The sequence below is a fragment of the Dryobates pubescens genome, chromosome 19 (genome assembly GCF_014839835.1).
Source record: "Dryobates pubescens isolate bDryPub1 chromosome 19, bDryPub1.pri, whole genome shotgun sequence".
Classification (NCBI taxonomy): domain Eukaryota; kingdom Metazoa; phylum Chordata; class Aves; order Piciformes; family Picidae; genus Dryobates; species Dryobates pubescens.
In genome coordinates, this window is record NC_071630.1 from 5,885,346 (window position 1) to 5,907,142 (window position 21,797).

A 21,797-nucleotide genomic window follows, 5' to 3' on the forward strand; every position below is an offset into this window, starting at 1 on the left:
GAATTATGAGGAAAGAATACCTAAAATCAGGTAAAATTCAGTACCAGGTACAATTCATTCCCTCTTAGTCTTGCTCAGCCTAATCACCTAAGTGATGTCCCACTCCTGAGCTTTCTGCTGGGCTTTCTGGTTAGAGCAAGTGCTACACATGTCCAGGATGATGCATATTGTGATATTATTTTGCTGTCTTCTTATATTGGAAGCATGTTGATGATCCTAACCAGAAGAGACTGATGTGCCAAGTGCTTTCTTCTATCTGTTCACTACTACCTGGCTGCTGATGCTGAAGAGCATTGATATGCAACGGGTGTTCCCTCCTTGGTCCAAGTCTCCCACATCTTGTCTTTATTTTTGCAATTTTGCCCTTGACCCAACCACTTCAAGCCTCTGAAGAAGTTTGGATGTGGACTTTTCAGCTCTGGCCTTGAGTTATAATAATATTCTCACACATCCCACTATATTAGTTAGGGGACTTGTGAAACAGAGGAGGGACAGAGAGTTATTAGTTGAAATTCCCAAATGAAGGACTGAACACTGAAAAACTTCCTCTGCTTTTATTTGGCCTCAGCTGAGGCAAAATTCTTGTGTGGCATCAACAAATAGTTATCTGCTAACTAACCAAAGATATTTACCTGCTAAGTTCTAGTCACCAGGCTTTCAGTCTGGGTGGCAGTGTTAGTGGGGCTTGGCTTTTAGATGCCCAGCTTGGGTGTGCAGATCTGCCCTTCAGGAAATTAAACCATGGTAGGCTTCAACCACATTTTATTTTGCATTTAAAATTATGAAGAAGCTAATGCTCCTGATTGGACACCATGTTTCAAACCCTGCCAGCTGCCACTTGAGTCTAAAGGAGGAAGATGACTGTCTCCAAACCTGGGTATTGTTAAAAGCAGGTGACAGGAAAGATGAAGAGGGGGGAGTTACGAGTCATTCCCACCTATGCAGGATCTTTACATGCTTGTACTTCTGACCCCAAGATCAAGTTCCAGATAGTGATGTATGTAAAGTTTAGTTATCTTTCAGAGAAGCCACAAGAAGCCTAAAACTGAATTTTTTTCCATGAGGAAATCCTGTAGCAGCTCTACTCTGCTATGGTAGCTGCAGCTTTGCAGCACCTTTGCTGGAAATAGGCATCGCAGGAATTCACATCGGGTTTCTGGCAAGCTGTCAGGATGAAATTTCTATGCAGGCAGAAAAATCCTCCCTCAAGAAGGGTGCTCCTGGGAAATGAAAGGACAGACCCTCAGGAACTGTCACCTCCACTGATCTAAGGACAGTTTGCCCAGCTGAGGTTTGGTGTGAAGTGTTTATTCATCTGCCTGAGCCCTGGAAAATAAAAAAGAGGTTAAAAATTAATCCTTGCAGCTGGTAACTGCTGGAATGGATTGACAGGGAGGTGCATTCCACCCCTCCACCCCCAATACCAGGAACGTTATGGAGCAAACACCAGGGTTTATGTGTGGTGGCTTGACCCATACAACTCAAGGCACTTCATGACTTCTGTGGAGTTAAGTGCAAGTTTTTGCACTGGCCTGTTTAATTTTGGCAGTATGAAGGTGTTGCTATCCTGATTCTTCAATGTGACAGTGCCCATCCAGCTACAGGCAGCCTTGTATTCCCAGCTCTGCTTGTGACTACATGAATAATGTGGCATGATGGATACCTTTCCTTTAAAATTTCAAGGGTAGATTTACTAATAGCAAGATATTTGAGTCACCTGGGAAATTATAGAAACCTTATGGTGTATCACCCCTCTTATTAGTGTCGCCTAGTGCTTGATTTTGGATCATCACCTGCAAAGGACATAGCCAAGTGCTGCTGGAATCAACCTGAGGCTGAACCTTGAATTTCAGGCAGATAAAAAGATAAATTCCTCTTAGAAGAGACTGCAGGGGATGGAATCTAAACCTGCTGGAGCTAAACTAGCACCACAAAGTGCTATCCTGCCACTACACGAGGCCAGTTTCTAAGTAGTTGGGTAGTTACCTTAACAGCTATAAAAGGTGTAAATCTGTAGAGGGGACAGATGGAATAAAAAGAGAAACTGCCCTACCTGGTTCTGCTCTGCAGGGAATAATGCAAGCTACATTCGCAGTAACTGATCCTAGTAACTGCTCTAAATGGAGAGGAAAAAGCTGTGGCTGACATCTATGTACAAATTACAGGGAGACAGGTCTGTATCTCCAGTTCTCTCTCACTTTAATTCCTGTGCTGTGCAAATAAAAAAGATCCACCATTGCTGAAGACCTTTAAGCTCCTTTGTGTGACATAGTAAATGTGGAACTAAACAGCTTCAGGAGGGAAAGATCTCTCCAGTAGCACCATGAGGCTATTACTGTTTCCCAGAACAATAAATTGAGGGAGGATGTGATAGGTGTGTATTGTCTTCAAAAATGTGTCAGGCTTTACATTAAGGAGAGGCAACAGCCCATCTTCTTTATGGTGTGAGTACAAGCAGTTGTAGAAATGTGCTCACACGCTGTGCAGATGGCTCCTGGTGCATGGGCAGTGGTGGTTTGCTTTTCACGAGCCAGGTTGGTCTTGAGAGCAGAGAAGAATAAAGCTGAAATCAGTAGTTGCATTTTGGGCCCTCAGAGCATATCACATGTGGCCATTAGGGCAGGATTAAATAAACATAATTAGAGAAATTCCTTCTGAGAGACGGTGCTGCAAAAGGACTCAAGTGCACATCTATTCTGCGCCCTGCTTGAAGTACTGCTGCTGCTCCGCTGCTTAGAAGCAAACGCCTTTTGAAGGCAGTTCAGAGCCACCATGCAGTCGCTTAGCTTTCTAGTTTGCTAGCTGCATGTCATCTTTGAAGGCTGGGAAATTGCAGAGGCAGGGCCGTGATTCCCAGCTGAGTGAAGCAGACACTTGACACATTTCATCCCTTGCAATTAAGGGAGAGAAGCAGAATCGGGGGAAAATTCAAGCAGCATTTTAGCAACAGACCACTCCCTTATCAAGATGAACTACAAGCATCACCCACAGATATATGCAGGACTGATGCTAAGCACAGACAGTAATAAATGCGTGTGAACTTTGCATGAGAAAGCCTCACACATAGAAGACTTCATTTATTGCTCTTAGTCATTTACACACATCCTTCTAAAGCGAGGAAGCTCAAACGTAATCAAACCCTGTGTGCAAATTACCAAGTCAAATGCTGTTGTTCTCTTCTCTCCTCTTCTCTTCTCTTTTAATATCAGAGTACAAACCTCCCAGTGCAAAAATACAATCTTGTGATAAAATGACTAATACATGACTAAAGCCATTCCCATTGTGCAGGCATAGCTCTGGGGATCATTTGTTTTTCATGGTAGATCCCTCAGACAGTGAATTCCTCTGGTGGTTGGGATTATATTAATGACCAGGACTGTTAGTCACCTCAAGGGAGCTGAAACAGGATGCCACTCTGGTTGCCATTATTAATTCTAAGTGCAGGTGTGAAAATTAATTTCATGGGTATTTTTATCATTTCCTTTTAGTTAAGGATTACAGTTTCTGTATGACCCAGACTCCGGATGGAGACAAATCTGAACTGGATCTGCCCAGCAGTTCTGTAACAGTGAACTAATTCTAATGGAGTAGGAGGGAAAAAATGGGGTATAAGACTTTCCATCCCTTGCTTGGTGAAGACAATTAATGACACTGATAAATATCACATGTCATCGAGACATACATTTCTTTGCACCAAGACTCTGTAAGGCAACCCAGTAAATTGCAGGTTGTTTTCATTTCTGGGGAAGAATAACACATTTGCCAATAGCAGGAGAAAAAATGAGAAGTTAAATATATCAAACCAAATCAAATGTAGCTGATTAGAAAGCTACAGTTTCCATTTGCTGGCACCGGTACTGTTTTCACATAGATTTTCTGACAGATGCTGCTATATCTCCGCAGTCAAGAAGACAGCTCCAGCAGCCAAGCTTCTGCCACAGGGATCAAACCTGGTGGTCGCCAGCCATAGGTGGAGTTGGGCTGTTGAATTTGGGGAATGAGAGGGGGAAAGTTGAGAGGGCAGCTAGCTCCCCTTGACTGAGATATAATCAGCTGGATCCATTGTGGAGGGACAGGCTTGGAAGGGGGAAATAGCCCTACCACCCTCAATTTCTGCCCATGATTGAGTCTCAACTCCTGCCAGTTCAGCTGGCAAAGGTGTTGTCTCCAAATCTGTCCTGTATTCATTGACACCTCCTCCTGCCAGAGCTTGATGAGTAATGCTCAGAAGATAAGCAGGTTAGGCCAGATTGAGGCAGATAATTAAAGGTTGGAGGTAATGTAAGATCCCTGTGTGCTCCTATATGTACAGCTCATCTGGGGTTTTGACTTGTAATACATCGCACTCGTAACCACCCCTCATCCTGCAGCTCTCCTCATGTCAGAGGCATCTCTGTCATGTGGGCAAGCATTCTACCTACTCCAGAGATGGACAGGGAGAGAGACGTAGGTAATGCCATGGAGATGCAAGGCTTGGAGCTCACTTCTCCTCCATGCAACAGTTGTCAGCCCCTCATCTCTCTTTAGTTTCAATGTCTTTCCTTCCTGCTACCTTGCAAAGCCTTTTGGACCTGCTCTCTCTCCCCTTGCACCTCCCGTAGCCATTTCTATCAGCACCACCCGAGCACACAGCAGGGGAAAAGCTGCTGCTTGGAACTGGCTTCACTTTACACCTCACTCCCTGGGCCGAGAGTGACCCTCCCTGCAAAGAGAGCTGTGAGAGCCGGGGAGGGCTCGACGCCAGCCCTCCTCTGTTATAATGAACCTTTTTAGGTCATGTAAGCCAAGAACCTTGTGTTGCTAAAGACCCCGTCAGTTACTTGAAGTAGTTATCGTATTTTACTGTTTACACTGAGTAAGCCCAGAGCATGGCGCCCAGCCCATCGCATGCAGCACAGTTTATCACCAAAAATTAATGAGTCTGTGCCATCTCGTGCTTCAAGACATTAAATCAGGGATTTGTTTAAAATTTACTGAAGTTCATAACTTCTAATAAAGGCTGTCTCAGCCTTCACAGCTGCACATCAAAACATCACGTCAGAATTGTGCCCTCCTCACCGCTTACTGACGGGTGACTTTAAGAAGGAGATAGCACGTAAAATTCACTTATTTTTTCATGCTGCCACTGCACCCGTTCCTTACTGCTGAAACAACTTAATGCAGAGCAGAAGGCAGAAAAGCAGCAATGATTTTTTTTTTTCCTTCCCTGAGCTAAAATAGATACAAAAGCAGCATGCATATCGCAGGACATTATCAGGACAGCTCAGATAGGTACCATTAAAGCAATTGCTTTATTCTCCTCCCTTACCTAATGCTGGTTTTCTGCCTCTGCAGAGTTTTCAAATTAATTTGAGCACCAGTTTTTAGCAGGTTCTTTATTTACCCTCTTTAGCTAATTTCAGAGCAAGCAGCGCATCATATAATCAAACGTGATGACCCAAGTTATAAATGATAAATTCCAACATAAAACCTTGATAAAAATCTTTATTGCAATTTCATTTTTTATTTCTTTTAGATAAAAATAGATTTTTTTTTTCATCAGAATGTGTTCATTGATTTTTTACAGCCATTTATGAAAATTAGTAAACTAGGACATGCATCATGAAATAAGCACAACACAAATCTTGTGACACCAACCTTGAGCCCTGTTTTGGAGTCACTTGCAGCTTTTCACTTGCACCTCAGTGCGGTCTTCCTTTCAGAGAGGGAAATTGTTTCTGGATCATACAAAGCTATTTGGAATACTTCTAGCATCTTATGAAAGAAAATATTTTGGTTGCTAAAACGCTGTCCCTTCAATTGGACTCAGAGTACACAGTGCAAACACACTCAGCACTGATGCTGCCTCTTGTGACTGTCAGGCACTTCCAGGGGAATGAAATCAAAGCAGCTGCTAATACCTTGCAGTTCTTAGGGCTAAACCACAAACCTTCTCAGATGCAACACAAAAATACCCAAGATGTGTGTTTAAGCCTGCCTTTCTGAAATACTTTTTGTCTAATTTAGCAGCAGAAACTTTCCATACAAATGAATATATGTTGCATATGCAGGGTCTGTGCAGAATTGGCCTCCTTTTGCAGTTTTGAAACATGGCAAGTCTGGTGGATTCAGTAACACTAATGCAAAACTGGAAAGTGAAAAGAGAGAAGCAAGTTTCATTAACGGAGAAAATTCTACATAAAATATACTGGTGCTGATAGAGGAAAGAAAGAGACAGCCAAGATGTTCAGCTGCAAGTGGAGTCCAATTTGATGCTCAGCGTGAGTTTAAAGGGAAGATTTTCTCAGCCTTAAAATAAAAGAGCAGCATCAGATACGTATGGGGCAGAAAACTGTCGTCAGAGAAATGGATTGTACCAGGCTTGGGAGAAGCGAGAGTGGCAAAAGTAGCTCATTTTGCTGCGCCACATTTATAGACACGCTCATCTGAATGCTCCCAGGAGGACTGGCTTGATGCATCCAGACAAAATACACAAGCATCCTAGCGCGCAGTATCAATCACAATGATAAAACCTGAGCGTAAGGGAGAAGGACCACAAGTTAACAGGGAATTTTGCCTTTGAATTTTGGGGGCCAGACCTGATTTCCTGCCAGCAGACCTGCTGGTGTCTTTCATTTCTTGTAGCACCAGCCCTCTGGCATAAACAAATGGCTAACGTCAGGGACCCGATCCCACTTGCACTGAAATCAATACCAGTTTTGTCATTGGTTTCAATGGGATCAAGGATTCAATCCTGCAGCTCTTGAAGTCAATAGGATTGGGCTTTTCTCTGCATAAATAAGGTGGAGTTAATACTGCAGAATGGGCCTAAATTATATTGATTATTTGGATTTAAGGCCAAGCATAAAAACAGGATTAGGGGAAAGATAAAGTCAGTTTAGAGCAGCATATATTCACGGCGTGAACTCAGCTGGAGCAAAGGCTGCAGTGGCACAGCCTTAGTTAAGCCAAGGCCATTGGAAAGTATTGGGGGGTGCCGAGAGAAGAACCTCACTGCGGAGATCCTTTTTCATATGCTCCCTCCAAAGCAGACCCTTGAGTCACTCATTCTTTATTAAAAATAAACAAAACATTGACAGAAGAAATTATTGTCGCATATATACACGTGGTAATTGCTTCTGCTTCTTCACTGCTGCTCCTTTACCCTCTTCTCCAGCACAGGGCTGTTCTGTGTTTCTGCAACACTGCTGGCAAATCAGAATTTATTGTACATATGTTTGTGTTCCACTTAATAAAAAAAAATATACCTACATTTCCAGATAAACTTTGTTAGTAATTCATGAGGTAAGTGACTATTTATGCTAATAAGGGAGAAATATATTCTCGAGCATAATGCATTACATAAATTTGAATGCAAAATGTTCAATTATGAAGTAAATACAGGTAACGCAAACAGTAAATTACTTCCAATAGAAATATATAAAGAATGTGTCTTCAAAGAGAGAGAGGCTTTTATTTGCATCTGCGAGTTGTTTAAAGAGAAAAGAATTAATATATGCTGAATTACTCTTACGATGATTTAGCTGGTAATTCCCCAATCCATAACGACTGCCAGTAATCAGACTGTTGTTTCATACCCTCCAATATAAGGCAGGACTGTTTCCTCAGCAATTTTATCCCTACCAGATTATCTCGTCTGATTCTATTAATTCTCTCCCATAAATCTGCTAACAGTGATATGTGATTTACTTACCCTGTTAACTGATCTGAAGACTGTTAAAAGGATTTATCTAGCACTGCACCTAGGAGCAGTTTATGCCTTATCACTCTGTTACTCTGAAGAAGTCTTTCTGAAATCAATTTGGCTGGTTTCATAGTTAAATTCAGCAGACACTGTTTAGTTCTGCACCATAAAATAAGACACTAGATAAACAAAAGGAGCAGCAACTGTGCTTAATGTGTTGCTCTTGATACGTGTTTAAGTTATAACAAATTGCACTCCCAGTCCATATAACTCATAACCTGCACATTTGCTTCTGCTAAATCTTCTGTGTTAGATACATGCACCCAGACCTCAGCGATGGAAGTTCTCGCATACACTGCTGGCGTGCTTGTCCCAGTGCAGGGCGATCCAAGTGTAGTTGGAGTTAATGTTTCACAGCCCCCTGCACGATTTGTCAGAAAACTCTCCCACAATAAATATGCATCAGCTGGAAGCCTTACGAACCAGGTCAGCAGCAAACTGGGAGCAAGCAGGGCTCCAACGCTACGTCGTGGAGCAGAGATGCTCAAAAGCAAACCGGCACAGGAGGCTGTGAGAGGGACCTTGGAGTTTTCCTTCTGCCTGGCTCAGGGCAGGATTGTTACAAGCAGCGCTGGGAAAAGGGAGCAGTCTGGGGGAATTGGCCTGTGATAATTGTGGAAAAACTGAGGACTGAATAGCTCTAATTGAAATGAAAGTGTGTGATTGTTGTGGAAGAAACACTGTTAATAGAGGACTGTAAATGTTTAGACACCCATTGTGAATAGCCAAATAATAAAGAAAAATACTACTAAAATGAGAATTAGACAGCATAGGGAGGAGAATGTTGCTTCTGAAGGTTATCCAAAAATTGCTAATAATATTTTTTTTTCTCTGCTGCACTGAACAGTAGAGACATTTTGGTGCAGCAGTTGTGTGTAACAATCACACAAGAACAACACTGTACAACTAATAATTTAACTTGCTGTTCTGGTAGGTCAGAGTTTCAATTAATTTGCAGCAGTTGCTTACACTGGTATCAATTAAGAGATGGTCCCCATTAGCTCACACAATTTCATACTCTTTGTCTAGAGTTCAGAGTTTACTCGGGAAATTTACTCCTTTGCAAATGTAGCACTTTGAATTCTCACATCCAAAGAATTTTATGGGGCTGGAGCCACATTTCCACAGCCATCTATCACCCAGGCAAGTGAAATACTACAATTGTACATTCTGAAGTGCTCTAACGTTTTAATTTAAAAATATTAGCACACGTTTTATGTCTCTCATAGGTGAGCATGTTAAGTGATATACAGTACCATATCTGTCTTACTCAGGGGAAAAACAAATACAAGGGATTGGACTTTCTTGGGGGGGAATTTATGCTGTAAACCTGGACGTTTTGTTGATTCCAGGGATGTGATATGAAGAAACAGGAAATTCCGTGTGAGTAGTTAAATTGTATTAACTTTGTCACGAATTGCAATCTATACAGTAAAGCTTGCAGATGTCTGCAGCTCTCTGTGCCTCTCTGGGTGTGTTTCAGGACTGTGCAGAACTATATTTCAATTTTGTTAATGATGCTGGTAGCATTTTTTAGCTTTATGGATTTACTTCTATGATAATTTCTAGATGCAGTTATCTTCCTAAATTTGCAGTGTGCCCTACCTTTTTTGGCTGCAAGGAACAGGACATGCTGTATGACTTTCAGATGCTAGTATTGGCACTCACACTGATAATGGCATAGTCAGAAGATGTTACCCATTCGTAAATCCACTAGCCAAGTACTGTTTCCTAAACACAGATTTCTTTGGCTATTGCAAATTTTTCAGTCGGTGAAAAATTACTCAGAGACTTGCCCGCACCTACTAACTAATACCCTGCACGCTGTTACAAACAGAAGACTCCGAGGGGGAAGGGACCAGGCACAGGGAGAGGGAGGATTTGAAGTACAATGTTCAAGAAGCTGGTTTAATATATGACTAAGTGTCAGAAGTCAGGTTTCTGAGAATTACTTTTCAGATAAACAACTTTATAGCACTGCACTTAATCTTACTTACTAGAGACATCTCATTTATCACGGAATTACAAGTAACTTTAATTCTATCGATATTCCCATAAAGCCCGGTTGGAAAATCGAGCCTGGCAGCCCCGGAGGTTGCGGGTTTCCCCGGCCTACGGCGGTGGGCGGCGGGTGCAGTGGGACCGAGTGCTGGGGCCGGGGCCGGGAGCGAGCAGCGGTCGCTGTGGGGGTGGCCACCACCCGCCGGCGGGGCCCGGCAAGGCCCGGCCCGGCTCCAGCGGCTCAGCACCGGCCGGGGACTGCCTCGGCACTGACCTTTTGACGAGAGATGGCGCTGTCGAGGTTTAAACCGAGCCGCTCCGCCGCTCCGCGTCCAGCCCGCCAGCCGCTCCGCCGCCCCCCGGCTCCGGCCCCAGCCCCCACCCGGACAGGGAGCGGGGGGGCGAGCAGAGGGGAGGCTAAAGTAAATACAATTAGTTCTAAATGTCTTAAATTAATTAGTTCGGGCCAGCAGGCCAAGTGCGGCGGGGACGGGCGCGGGGCTTGCAAACTTGCAGGGCTTTCGCACCTCTTGGCGCAGGGGGATGGAGGAGTCGATGCCCCGTCCCCACAAAAAATAATCCATAAATGACAGGGTCGCTGCGGAGAGCGGAGCGGGGCCAGTGAGCCGCTACCGGCACGGCAGCAGGTATCCGCGCCCGGTGCAGTGGAGTCCCGCGCTACGAGCGGCCGCGCAGCCGACTCCTCGCCGCTGGCTCCCCGCTGCCGGGTCCTCGCTGCCGGCTGGCCGCTGCCTGGTGCTCGAGCCCTGCTCTCCCGACTCCCCCTCCTCCCCGGCCGGAGGGAGCTCCTCCGCGCCTTCAGGTGCCCGCACCGCCCGCCCAAGCCGGGGCAGCTCCCGGGCACCCCGCCCTGGGGCAGGGCGCTCGGCTAGAAGGTGCGCACGGCCGTGGGGAGCAGCGGCGGCCGTGGCCGTCCCGGCGCGACAGCGGAGCAGAACGCGAGGAGAGGGGCAGGAGAGGGGCGGGAAAGGCGGCCCCCGGTGCGGCCCCGTCCCGCAGCCGCTTACTCGGTGAGTGCAGCGGGCGGCGGCGGGCAGGAGGGGGTTAAGGCGTCCCCAGCTGACAGTCAGCTGATGGGGCTCTGATTGACAGCTCCGAAAAGTTTCCTTGTTTCTATACTATTATGCTAATGAGGGCTGGGATGGCGGCCGCCCATTGGCCCGGCCGCCCAGTCAATTTCCCATTTGACGTCAGGAGCGCTATAAAGTCTGCAATGCTTTTAAACTCTCCTGCTGGATGAAACCTTTAAAATATTTTTCATCTTCTTGCTGTAGCTTTGGGGTCGAGGTTTGTTTTTTTGTTGTGTTTTTTTTTCCTCTCTCCCCCTCTTTTTTTTTTTTTTTCCTAAGCTATTATTGTTATTTTGGTTGCGATATCGACTTTGATATTTTTTTTTCGCCTTCGCTCTTTTCTCTCCGCCCTCCCCCGATGAACCTCTCTTCTCGCTCTGCACTTTGCATGAGAAAGCCCAGAGGAAAGGCACCATGAAGTGTTAAAAATAACAAAACAAACCAACAACAAGAACAACAACCAAAAATTTACTCGCAACACCACCAGCTAACACTTCCAGCTGCAGTTTGCAAGCTGCAAGAGAGAGAGAGGAGAGAGAGAGAAGGGAGGGAGAGAGGAGGAAAAAAAAAAAAAAACAACCCTTTATGCAAAAGGCGAATAGCGAGAGCCCCTCGCTCTGATGCATCAGCGGCAGCGGAGACTCTGCAAAGGATAACGCGGAGCGGGAGCAAGAGCAGCCGGGGCGAATTGGAGCGGAGGCTGCGAGGGGCCGTGGCGAGAGGCAGAGGCAGGAGAGAGCGGAGCAGAGCTCGCCAAAAATCAAGCTGGCTCACCCGGTGGCAACTCAGAGCAGTCCCCTCGCTCCCGGAGCGCACCCTTTCTGGAGGACTGTCAGCAGCAAAAGGATGGCATCAGAACTGGCAATGAGCAGCTCCGACCTGCCCACCAGTCCCCTGGCCATGGAATATGTTAATGACTTCGATCTGATGAAGTTTGAAGTGAAAAAGGAGCCGGTGGAGACCGATCGCATTATCAGCCAGTGCGGCCGCTTGATCGCCGGGGGATCGCTCTCTTCCACCCCGATGAGCACGCCCTGCAGCTCGGTGCCCCCGTCCCCCAGCTTCTCGGCGCCCAGCCCCGGCTCCGGCACCGACCAGAAGACCCACCTGGAAGACTACTACTGGATGACGGGCTACCCGCAGCAGCTCAACCCGGAGGCGCTGGGCTTCAGCCCCGAGGACGCGGTGGAGGCGCTGATCAACAGCAGCCACCACCCGCTGCCCGGCGCCTTCGATGGCTATGCTAGAGGGCAGCAGCTGGCCGCGGCCGCCGGCGCCGGCGGCTCCGTGCCGGCCGAGGAGATGGGCTCGGCGGCCGCCGTGGTGTCGGCGGTGATCGCCGCGGCGGCGGCGCAGGGCGGCGCGCCCCACTACCACCACCACCACCACCACCCGCACCACGGCGGCGGCGGCGGCAGCGGCGGGCACCCCCACGCCGCGGCGCCGGGCAGCGCGCCGCCCTCCTCCGCCTCCTCGGCCGCCGGCTCCGGCGGCGGCGGCGGTGGCGGCGGCGGCGGCGCCGGGGGGCTGCACCACCCGCACCACGGCGGCGGCGGCGGCGGCGGCCTCCACTTCGACGACCGCTTCTCCGACGAGCAGCTGGTGACCATGTCGGTGCGGGAGCTGAACCGGCAGCTGCGGGGCGTCAGCAAGGAAGAGGTGATCCGGCTGAAGCAGAAGAGGAGGACCCTCAAAAACAGGGGCTATGCCCAGTCCTGCCGCTTCAAGAGGGTCCAGCAGCGGCACGTCCTGGAGTCGGAGAAGAACCAGCTGCTGCAGCAAGTGGAGCACCTAAAGCAAGAGATCTCCAGGCTGGTCCGGGAGAGGGACGCCTACAAGGAAAAATACGAGAAGCTGGTCAGCAATGGCTTCAGAGAAAACGGATCCAGCAGCGACAACCCTTCCTCTCCAGAGTTTTTCATGTGAGTTCCCACAGCCTTGCCACCTTAACTAAAAGTTCTCCGTGTGAGTTGTTGTTGGGGGCTTTGCTAGAGCGACAACCCAGCTTGCCACCTTCTAGTACTTTTTTTTTTTTTTTTCCCTTAAAACTCAAAACACTTTAAAAACAAAGTTGGGTTTTGGGTTTGTTTTATTATTACTTTTTTTGGTTTTTTTTTCCCTTCCTTTTTAAGGTGGGCTGGCTCCTCATTGGCCAAGTTCTACATGAGTTTCTTTTCTGTTTATTTTTTTTGTTATTATTTTATTTTTGTGGGGGCTTGCTGTTGTGTGTTTTCTTTTTTTTAAATTAAAAGATCCAACTCACCACCAACTCAGTTCTTCATATGAAGCTTGCTCTTCTTTGAAACCTGCCATCCACATTATATATATATATATATATATATTTTTAAGTTCATGAGGGTTTTTTTTCTTTTGAGCTTGCTGTGTCCAAAAAAGTCAGATTTTTTTTTTTTGCCATCTTGACTTCTTCATATGAGATTTGAGCTTTGCAAAAAGAAAAATAATAAAAAAATAATAAAAATAATAAAAAAAGAGAAAAATACAAAAACAATGTGAAATTTTTAGACTCCAGCTTGCTGAGTTCCATCAGTTTTTAGCGTTGTTGTGCAAAACTAGAGATATGCCTAGATCAACCTGCCAAAATCAAGCCTGCATCAACCATCGGTGTGTTCATGTGAGTTTTGGCCTTAATGTGCCAAACGTGAGACTTTAGTCTGCCATTAGAATCCCATACTCATCTCATGCATTACGCTTGCTATTTTGTCTTAGCAACAATGAACTATAACTGTTTCGAAAGACTATGAAAAAGAGACATTATATTAATAAAAAACCCTGCATGCTGGTCATGTATGGTATAATTATTTTTTTTTTTTCTTTTGCTTGGAAATGGACTTTTGGAGACTATTATGGCATGGCATTCATCCTTTTGTTTTATTGCCTCATCACTTTTTTGGGTTGAAAGCAAAAAAGTGCAACCTTTGATCTTCCTCCTCCTCTTCCTCCCCATTAAAGTTTGCATCTGCTCTAAAACTGCTTTGAGTTACTCAAAACTTCAGACTTCCTTTTCAATGCACTGAAGCATTCCCTCTCAAAAAAACCCTGCCAGAATGGATTTTCATAACCTAATGTGGCAAGAAAAAAAAAAAAAAGGTATATATATATTAAAAAAAAAAAAAAAAAGATAAAACACAAAAAGAACTTTGGAAATACGTTGAAAAGCAAAATTCACATCCCACTCGAGGGGGACATTGACACCATGCTGTTGCCTAAAACAGTCTAAAAATTAATTTTAAGTGTTCTGCCCCATTATTATTATTATTATTTTTTCCTTTTGCATTTGGTCATTGTCAAATGTGGAATGCTCTGGGTTCCTAGTATATAATTTAATTCTAGTTTCTGTCATCTGTTAGCCCAGTTAAAATGTATGCTACAGATAAAGGAATGTTATAGATAAATTTGAAAGAGTTAGGTCTGTTTAGATGTAGATTTTTTTTTTTATTTTTTTTTTTTTTTAAAAGATTGATGCACTAAATTGTTTACTGTCGTGATGTAAAGGGGGGTAGAATTTGCAATGGGACTGTTTTAAAAAGTAGTTTATGCAGCATGTGCTTGCAACTTAAATATAAGTTGGGTATATGTAGTCCTTGCTATACCACTGACTGTATTTGAAAACCAAAGTATTAAAAGGGGGAGGCACCCCTGTTTATATCTATAGGGGTATTTTACATTCAAAATGTATGGGTTTGGGGGTTTGTTTTGTTTTGGTGGGGTGGTTTGTTTGGTTTTTCTTTTCGGTTGGTTTTTGTTTGTTTGTTTGTTTGTTTGTTTTTCCAAAATTGAAGTATTTGGGACTGAATTGCACTAAGATATAACCTGCAAGCATATAATACAAAAAAAAAAAAACAACCAACCAACAATACCAACAAAACAACAACAACAAATTATGAACCTGTTTAGAACGCTAATACAATTTATGCAGTTACAAAGATGGCATTACTGCACAGTTTTAAAATGATGCAGATTTTTTTACAGTTGTATTGTGGTGCAGAACTGGATTTTTTCTGTAACTTCAAAAAAATTCCACAGTTTTAAAGGCAATAATCAGTAAATTTTATTTTCAGGGACTGATATCCTGTCTTTTAAAAAAAAAAAAGGAAAAAAAAAAACAGAAAAAAAAAAAGGAAGAAAAAAAAAAAAAGAAAAAATGGAAAGTAAATCTTACCACAATAAATATAAAAAAATCTTGTCAGTTACTTTTTCTTTTACATATTTTGCTGTGCAAAATTGTTTTATATCTTGAGTTACTAACTAACCACGTGTGATGTTCCTATGTGCTTTTCTTTCATTTTCAACTCTATGGTTATATCAAAAGAGAGAATAATCTACAATAATAAACTGCATTTTTTTGATTCCGTACTCAGTTTCTTAGTCTGTAGTAGTTCAAAGTTCCATAACTCCAAGAGCAGTACTTCAGCGTGCTGCCCGGCGAAGGGGTGATGCTGGTACAAGAGCTGGACTCAATAATACTCAGGAGGGGAGAAAGGAGAAGGGATAGCTTCATGTGAAATGGAAAATTGTCGCCCGCTAGAAGTCAAGTTCTCATCCAGGTAGATGAAAAACGTGAGCTCTCAGGGGCTGCTTCTGGCTTCTCAGGATTGCAGTGAGCTCAGTTTCAGTGACTCAGATCATCCCACCAGGTTTTAGAAGATCTCAAAGGGGAGGTCTGCTTAAAAACCTGATGACACGATAAGGCCCAATATTTTGATTGTTTTATGATGGAGTGAAGTGAAAGGGAAGACTTCACATCCTCTTATCATCTGATCCCAGCTAAGCATGCTTGTCTCTAGTAAGAGATGACACCGCATCAGGCTTGGCTTGTCACAGAGCCTCTTAATGCCAGATCGAAAGATTTTTTTGCCATTTGGGTCCATACTGCCTCCTTTTTTTCTTTTCTTTGGTTTTCCCCCCTTCTTCTTTCCTTTGCCCTGTGGTTTTCTTCTTCCTTCCCCCTTCTCCCCACCTTTGTTTCTTTTTTGTTTGTTTGTTTGAGTTTTTTGCTACAGGCCTTAGTCCAGAGAACTAAGAAGCAGAGAAAAATGAAAATTCAGAGGACTTCCTCCAACTTTTGAGAGTTATTTGTTCTAAACAATCTATCCTAAAGGCTAATGTGCTAGAAATGCTCAGGTCTTTAAGCCCCTCTTCACTATGTTCTCTATGTCAAAGGGCATTCTACCCAGTTGGTTTAAAGCCACCTTCCCTGAGAGCCTCCAGTGTCCTTTTGCAGAGTCCTCTTCTGTTCTTTGAATGGGATTATCTGCCCAGTTTACTTGAGAAGCAGAGGCCTCTTCAAAGGATGCACCAGCCCCTCTAGAATAGGGATTTTTACCTCCAGACTCAGGCTCATTAGCCCAGCACTTTTTTTTCTACTTTGTATTTTTCTTCCCCTGCTGTTGTTGCAACTGCTTCCCAGCTGTAAGGTCATCCCTCCCGGTCACTGGTGGCACTGAAAGAAGGGGACCTGTTGCTGTTCTTCTGCTCTGCTGGTCCAGCCCACTTCTTGGACTCCATCCTGCCTTTTGTGCTGGGGTCAGGGTGCAGCCCAGAGCCCCCCCCTGCAGTGCCTGCACCCTTGAGAGCCTGTGTCAATGGTCACTGGATGCTGCTGGACATCAGCCTGCTCCCACAGAAGTCCCTGTGGAGTGGATGGACACCCAATCCTGCCATGAGTGACAGCAGGTGTCGGTGGCCATGGTCCCTGATGCTGCACCTTGCCTCTCCCCTGCACTAGAGCACCAACCTGCCCTTTGGCATCTGACCTCTGTTGCACCAGGGTTTGAGTAATGGTTCAAGCTCCAGATTCTGGTTAATTCGAGTTCCATTTTCTGGTTAATGTGTAATCTGTGGGTAAACTGCTTGCTATTGGCCGAGCAAAGATTTATCTCCTCTCATAAAGACAGGGCTGTTTTTATTTCTTCTTCCACCTCCCTTTCCCTGGTTGAGCCTTTACTGATGCCCAGATTTTTTTTGCAGGGGGTGACTTAGAGGGTTTGCTGCTGCCCTACTGAGAGCTCCTGAAGGAGCTCTGCCTTAAGGAAGGGAAAGGCAAAGTCCCAGGGAAGCCAGGCTGCAGCCCCTGAGGCCATGGAACTGCAAGCCCCTGCAACGGGACCCACTTTTGGTCCAGCCTCATCCTCTCATCCCTTGTCCACTCCAGGTTTCCTCGCAGGCAAAGTTGGGAGCAGGCATTAGGATTTTAAAAATACTGTGAACTGACTGAGTAGTGCAGAGCAAGGGGACGACTGTTTCCTCCCTGAAGTGTCTTCTTTTTTTTTTGGAGGAAAAAAACCCCTACCACCCTGTTTGAACAGCAATAAGAGGAATGCTTCCTAGAAATAGACTGAGTGCAAAAGGGAAAATTCCCATCACCTAAGCTGAGGGGCGAAAAAAGGTTCTTTGCCAGTCTGGTCTCGTTACGACACATTGCTATCTTGCTTTGCAAATGTTAAGAAGCAGCCTTCCTTAGGCTGCACTTGAATTTCAGCCTGAAGCACACCAACTGTCCAGGTGAAGGGGAAAAAAATTGGTTCACATTTTAATGTTCACTAAAACAAAGCAAGTATTGGGGTTCTTGGTATGAATCATTGCAGGGGAGCGCCCACCTTTGCCGCAGGACTGCTTGCTGAGGACTAATTGGAACCGCTCTGCTCTGAATAACCTACATTCATTAATCACTCCTCACTTGACTCTGGCCTCAATCCTGCTCCCATTGAGGTCGGAGGTGCAATCCCCTGAGGATTTCAAAGGGGACCAGGACCCCGCTGTTCTTCTGCAGGTACCTCTCCCTCTAAAGCAGGGGGATGCTGCCTGCACTTGGCAATTGTCTGTCCAAAGGCATGCATAGTCTTAATCTCCCCATCACTAACTGCATCCTATTTCTCTCATAGTCCTATAGCGCTTTCCCATTTAGCAACTGCGTTACAACAAACTTTCATGTGACTGGTGCCGAGAGACACAGGCACTAAGAGTGGCCCTTTGCTGGCTGGGAAATGGTGTGCACTATGTCTCGGCCCCCTCCTCCCTCCTCATCCCACCTCACACTTAAGCCTTTTTTTATTCCCCACCTCTGAAATGAAACATAACCCTCTGCCCAGCCTCCAGGTTCTGCTGAGCAGAGTCCAAGAGTATTTTTGTGTTTGTGCTGCAGCAGTCTCCTCGCTTGAGAAATGTCATCCTGGAGCACATCCTAAAACATAGAGGGGAGAAGTGAGGGAAGTAGCACAGTCACACCAGTGTATATTTATTCCTTGAACCATTTCTCGCCATCGCTGGGCAGGTGCTGTGCGAGAAACGCCCGTTTGCAAATGGAGCCGTGAGAGCTTCCATTTATTAGAAAGTCTTTGTTACCCTTTTAAAACAAAAATGCCTGTGCTGAATCAAAATGCCACTTGAAAACTACCCCCACGCAAAGCATGGCAGCAAATTTTTAGTTTAAAAAATGAACTTTCCCAGCTCTTTTATTTCCTTTCCCTTCCGAAAGCTTTCACGCAGCTGTTTCCTCCCCCTCCCTCTGCGTAGTGTGTAGGAAGTTCTTGATCTAGAATCATTCATAATTTTAATGCCAATTTCTATTTGACATAATATACTAATATCAGATTGAGAGTGTAGCTGCTTCCTGGATTTAGGGAGGAAATGATGCATATATCAGAATTATCTGCTCAGATGCCAGAACTACATTGGTGTCATTTCAGCATGTGTTGCATTGAAAGGAAATCCTCTATATTTATTACTCCGATCATCAGAGGAGCTAAATGGACCCACTGTTTCTGACACCTGTTCAGATGGCTGAATTTAAAATTTCACACAGAAAAACAGAAAAAAAAAATCTGACATGTTAGGAATTAAGATTTTTTTTAAAACAAAATTTCTTCCCTTCTTTCCAAATTGCTGTGTCGTGAGCGGCTGCCATGAGGCTTGGGCATTCCAGGGGCAGCTATGGAGAGTGGGAAAGATTTTGTTTGCTCAGCCAGGACAAAACCCAATCCTGCTTGTACATGCACACACATACAAGCTGGCTGTAGTCAAATGCTTCAGCTCCCTGCTTTAAGTGCAGGTCTCAGTATGAATAACACGAGGTAGCACGCTCCAGGACATGACAGAGGTGAGCGGCGGTTGAGAGGATACGTCTTTTTGCAAGGTAGCCAAGCACTCAACCACTTCACACCTTTAAGGCTCCTCTAATGAAATTTTCGGGCACAGCAGATACAAATCAATAGATTAAAATACTGTACCCTCTGCCACGTCTAAGTCTTGACTGCCTGAAATTGTGGGGGAGGACCGAGAATAACATTTGTCACTCTCCGAGGGCTGAGTGCATTCAGATTTCTGAGCTCTAAGCCAACACGATGCAAAAATAGTCCAGGATGTGACTTAACTTTTCAAACGAAAAGCAAAAGGCCAGGGATCGGTGTAACAGCAGATAGGCAGCTCCAGCCCCAGCTATCTTCCACCGCATCAGGGTGACCCGGCACAGTGTGGGAACATCTCAGAGGCCCTGATGCAAGTGGCCTGTGTCTTGTTGCTCTCTGAAATAATATTTTTCTCTCACTGTTGCTGTACTCACTTCCCCCCTCCCCCCCCCCCCCCCCCCCCCAAAATTTAGCTTTCAAACCTGCGAGAGTTTGGATGCAGCAGATAAGCACAGGCCTGTAGCTGTGGAGCACCAAGTTACAGGGATGGGAATTGCCCTGCCTCTCTCCATGCCCCGTTTGAAGCCCTGTGGACTTTGTGACAGGAGTTCCCTCATTTATTTGAATTTTTTTTTTTTTTAATCTGTCTCTGTGAGATGTCTTGCATGGAGGGAATCAAAGCGAGAGCAGAAGTATGCTAGAAGTGGTGTTTCTGCACCAGGCAGAAAAAAAAATGACCCAGCGAAGAACAAATCAAGCAGTGTCTTCAAGTTTCCAGCGGGGGTAGGGAATGGCGTGCCCCTCGTTGCTGCTCTCAATTGTTAATTCATACAGAAGCAGAGTCCTGAAAAATGCGCCCAGCAGCTTGTCCCCAGTTAAAGCAGAAATGTCAGTGGCAGCATACGGAGGCGTTAAGGCTCAGCACCATTTCAGCGCAAGCTCTGGCATCTCCCTGCCCCATACCCCTGGGTTTCGGTGTTAAAACTTCGGTGGCCTCGAGGGCGGTGGGGTGTTGGGGACAGCGCGGTGCAAAGCACCGTGGGGACACACGCTCTTGCCTCCCCGCCCAGCATCTGCCTTGGCCGTGGGTAACACCACATTTAGGATGAATTTTGGTACCAAGCTTCGTTTGCCCACTTCCACCACCTTGAAAATAAGCTGGACCGGGGCGGGGGCTGGGGGGCGGTGGTGGTGGGTGGTGGTGGTGTCTATATAAGGGTGTAAACCCCCTCTTCTTCCCCAATCAGTTCCCCATCAGCACCTCTGCGGGAAACCTGGCTTGCGATCACGGCCCACAGCTGCGGCGGCGGGGCAGGTGGCACCGGGCTCGGCAAGGGGCTGCGCCGCGATCGGCCAGGCCGCTCTGCACGCCGCGTTGGGGGCACAGGCCTGCCCTGGCCCCGCGCACACGCACACCCCCGGGCCGCGGGCACAGAGCTGCTCACACGCGGACACGGTTCGGAGGCTGCCCCTGCCCCGGGTCCCACCACAGCCAGGTGCCGGGGAGGACAGGGAGCCGGGCGGGGAACGGGAGGGACGGGGAAGGGTGACGGCAGCGTCCTTTGTTTGTTTGTTTGCTTGTTTGTTTGTTTTAAATTTCAATTCCTGGAGCAAAAGGGGAGGCTATGCGTAACTAAAGGATCCATCCGTGCATCCAAAGCTTAGCTCCGATGTCACCCCGGCGGCTGCAGCTGGCTGACCGTCCCCTAGGTATGTCCAGAGCACTTCCCCTGGGATTGTGTTCAAGTCTTTTTCTTTTTTCTTTTCTTCTTCTTCTTTTTTTTTTTTTTTTCAATTTAATTTATTCTTTAACTTACTTTTCCTTTCATTTTTTCCTCTCCCCCTTCTTTTTCTCTTTATTCTCTTTTTCTCCCCCCTCCCCCCCCCCCCTCCTGTTGGATCTCACTCTCTTTGCCTTTCTCTTTTCTTTTGCTTAATTGTTCTCCTTCATTTTCCTTCTTTTTTTTTTCTTGTCACCTGTGCTCACATGGAGACTAATCTAAACCCCACTGCAATCAAAGGGAGCTTTTTAAATGATATTTTGGATCAGGCCCTGAGATCTCTGCAGGGAGCAAGATGGGAGGGGGCAGGGTTTTACATTTCCTAGAATCTAGAGAATCTGAATTACAGAGAGCTTTGCTTTCTGAGGCTGTTCCCCAGTCTATGTGGATGCATCTCAGATTGCATGTATGGTTAAGCTTAAAAAGCCTTAAAGCAGGCACAGTCACTTCCCGGCAGCCTGAACCCTGCTTCTCCAGTTTTGAAACAGAAGTTCTTGCAAAAGCCTTGACAGTGGGCTGCCAAGATGCTGAAAGTGATGGGGATAGAATCAGGTTTATCAGCTCTTAAAGCTGTGGTCCTCCCCACTGCAAACAGCTCCTTCTCATTCAAACGCTTGGAGCTGTTGTGGTAAAACTGTAGTTACAAGGAACATGAGCCCCAAAGTGAACCAAGCAAGACCTAGTATTTCCCCTCCCCCCTGACAACTGCTTCCAAATTCTCTGATGAAATGATTTTAATACGTAGGAAGAGCTGCTGGAGCCTGCAATGCGATTCAGTGTTATGTGGTGTGGGACGAACAGATTTTCCTTTCCGTAGGGTTTCCTCCTGCAAAGTCATTGTAGAGGAGGGAGTACTGTAAGATTAAATCTGGTTAAAATACTATATTCATGTCACAGCAGATACGGTCTCCAGACTGTGCACAGTCTTTCAGTTTGCTTTATTGTGAAATCCTTTTCAACTGCACAGTATAGAGTAAAAAAACTTACTGAAGTATAACTCTCTTACGCCAACTCTGTCAGATAAAACAAAGGAAAG

At 45.7% G+C, this 21,797-nt stretch overlaps 1 protein-coding gene across 3 annotated transcripts in view; it reads left to right on the top strand.

Annotated features, from left to right (window-relative positions):
* The first annotated feature begins 10,880 nt into the window (after window positions 1-10,880).
* MAF (MAF bZIP transcription factor) overlaps window positions 10,881-21,797 on the top strand; it is a 195,920-nt gene continuing 185,003 nt past the window's right edge. For 2 of the 3 annotated variants that reach the window (XM_054170122.1, XM_054170121.1), the window contains exon 1: window positions 10,882-12,758. In XM_054170122.1, coding sequence (XP_054026097.1) covers window positions 11,683-12,758 — 1,076 coding nt within the window. In that variant the 5' untranslated portion in view covers window positions 10,882-11,682. Of the gene's footprint in view, window positions 12,759-21,797 lie in introns of all 3 variants that reach the window. The other variant, XM_054170123.1, reaches the window with a different exon arrangement.